We start from the raw sequence: 1,880 nt of genomic DNA, 5'->3' as shown, positions 1-1,880 counted from the left end.
GTTGTGGTGATAAAGGTGATGGCGGTGGTGAAGGTGTGTTGTGGTGGTAAAGGTGGTGGAGGTGTGTTGTGGTGGTAAAGGTGATGGAGGTGGTGAAGGTGTGTTGTGGTGGTAAAGGTGGTAGAGGTGTGTTGTGGTGATAAAGGTGATGGCGGTGGTGAAGGTGTGTTGTGGTGGTAAAGGTGATGGAGGTGTGTTGTGGTGGCAAAGGTGATGGAGGTGGTGAAGGTGTGTTGTGGTGGTAAAGGTGGTGGAGGTGTGTTGTGGTGGAAAAAGGTGATGAAGGTGTGTTGTGGTGGTGGTGCTGATGGTGGTGTAGGTGGGTGTTGTGGTGGTGATGAAGGTGGTGGAGATGGGTGTTGTGGTGGTGATGAAGGTGGTGGTGGTAGTGTGGAGGTAGTGATGGTGGTGCAGGTTGTGTATGTAGTGGTGATGTAATGGTAGCGCTAAAGGTGGTAGATGTGGGTGGTGTTGTGGAGGTTGTGGAGGTTAAATAGGGACCTTGAGGTCAAAGTGAGCGATGTGTTTGGAGTGAAGGTAGTGAACTCCGTCCAGTATCTGCTTGAGGAACTGCGTGGCCTCCTCCTCGCTCAGAGACTCTTTCTCAGCCAGGAAGTCGAAGAGTTCTCCTCCAGACACCAGCTCGAGGATGAGGATGACGTCCGTCTTGTTCTCAAAGATGTCGTGTAGCGTGATTATATTGCTGTGCTGGATCTCCCTCAGGATGTTCACCTCACGCTCGATCTCCTCGCGGCTCACTCCTCTCCTGCTCGACGATAAACGCCGCTTCTTGATGAACTTGGCAGCGTACTCCACGCCCGAGCTCTTCTCACGACACTTACGCACGATCGCAAACTGCCCACTAACACACACACACACACACACACACACACACACACACACACACACGACAGAATGTTACACTATTAGTCAATTCAAACCCCAGTTGTACACACACACACACACACACACACACACACACACACACACACACACACACACACACACACACACACACACACATTCATATACATTCATATACATGCATAGACTATAGTTTGCGATTTGAGACAGTTGAATGGAATAAATTCTTCTTCATGTTTCGAACTCTGGGTGTGTGTGTGTGTGTGTGTGTGTGTGTGTGTGTGTGTGTGTGTGTGTGAGAGAGAGAGACGCTGCATTGTGGAGTGATGGTGCTGTCACACTGAGCTCCACTTCCTTATTAAGGAATAATTTATCACTCAGCTCTGCACACACACACACACACACACACACACACACACACACACACACACACGTAAAGGCATGTTGCTATGGTAACCGTATGCTGGGTAAAGAGAACAGAGAGAGTGAGAAGTCAACACATTTTTACACGTTTCCTCCTCCTCCTCTTCATGTGTCCCAAATCACAACATGCCAATCTCCAGTGAGTTCACAACCTCTGTGGTGTTTATGTGCACTTTCTAGGGAACACAGTGCGGTTTGGGACACACTAAGTGTTTTGGTGATCGTGTGTATGTTCAGTGTTTAGGGAATAGGGTGTGTGGATTGGGATGTGACTGATGGGGTGTGGCTCTTACCTGCCCAACTCCTCCCCCATCTCATAGAACTTCTCCACATCATCCTGTCTGAAAGCAGCCATGACTCACTGACCTCACACCTGATCTTCAGTGCTGACTTCACACACTGAAACACACACACACACAAAGTCATGTGATCATCTGTGTAAAGGAACACTGTATCAGACCACCACCACCACCACCCAGCTCTCCATCCAACCCATCACAGCTGAGGGGGGCGGAGTCTGTGCTCCCTCTGAGGGGTGTGTCTGCTGCCTTACACACTACACATCGACACACACTACACATCAAAACACTACA

At 49.5% G+C, this 1,880-nt stretch overlaps 1 protein-coding gene across 1 annotated transcript; it reads right to left on the bottom strand.

Moving 5' to 3' along the window:
- Positions 1 to 411: 411 nt before the first annotated feature.
- On the bottom strand, positions 412 to 1,723 carry LOC310723063 (death-associated protein kinase 3-like). The gene is made up of 2 exons (XM_083570888.1): positions 1,581 to 1,723; positions 412 to 862 (listed from the first exon to the last, which is right to left on the bottom strand). The coding sequence occupies exons 1-2, from the start codon at positions 1,640 to 1,642 to the stop codon at positions 490 to 492; spliced, it is 435 nt and encodes a 144-aa protein (XP_083427014.1). The 5' UTR covers positions 1,643 to 1,723; the 3' UTR covers positions 412 to 489.
- Positions 1,724 to 1,880: the final 157 nt, after the last annotated feature.

Source organism: Silurus aristotelis, assembly GCF_946808225.1.
Source record: "Silurus aristotelis genome assembly, contig: scaffold_293, whole genome shotgun sequence".
Classification (NCBI taxonomy): Eukaryota; Metazoa; Chordata; class Actinopteri; order Siluriformes; family Siluridae; genus Silurus; species Silurus aristotelis.
This window is presented reverse-complemented; position numbering and strand designations above follow the sequence as displayed.

Coding starts and splice junctions, on each gene's coding strand:
- LOC310723063 (XM_083570888.1), bottom strand. CDS start 1,642: ATGGCTGCTTTCAGACAGGATGATGTGGAGAAGTTCTATGAGATGGGG. Junction 863..1,580: donor ATGGGGGAGGAGTTGGGCAG/GTAAGAGCCACA, acceptor TGTGTGTGTTAG/TGGGCAGTTTGCGATCGTGC.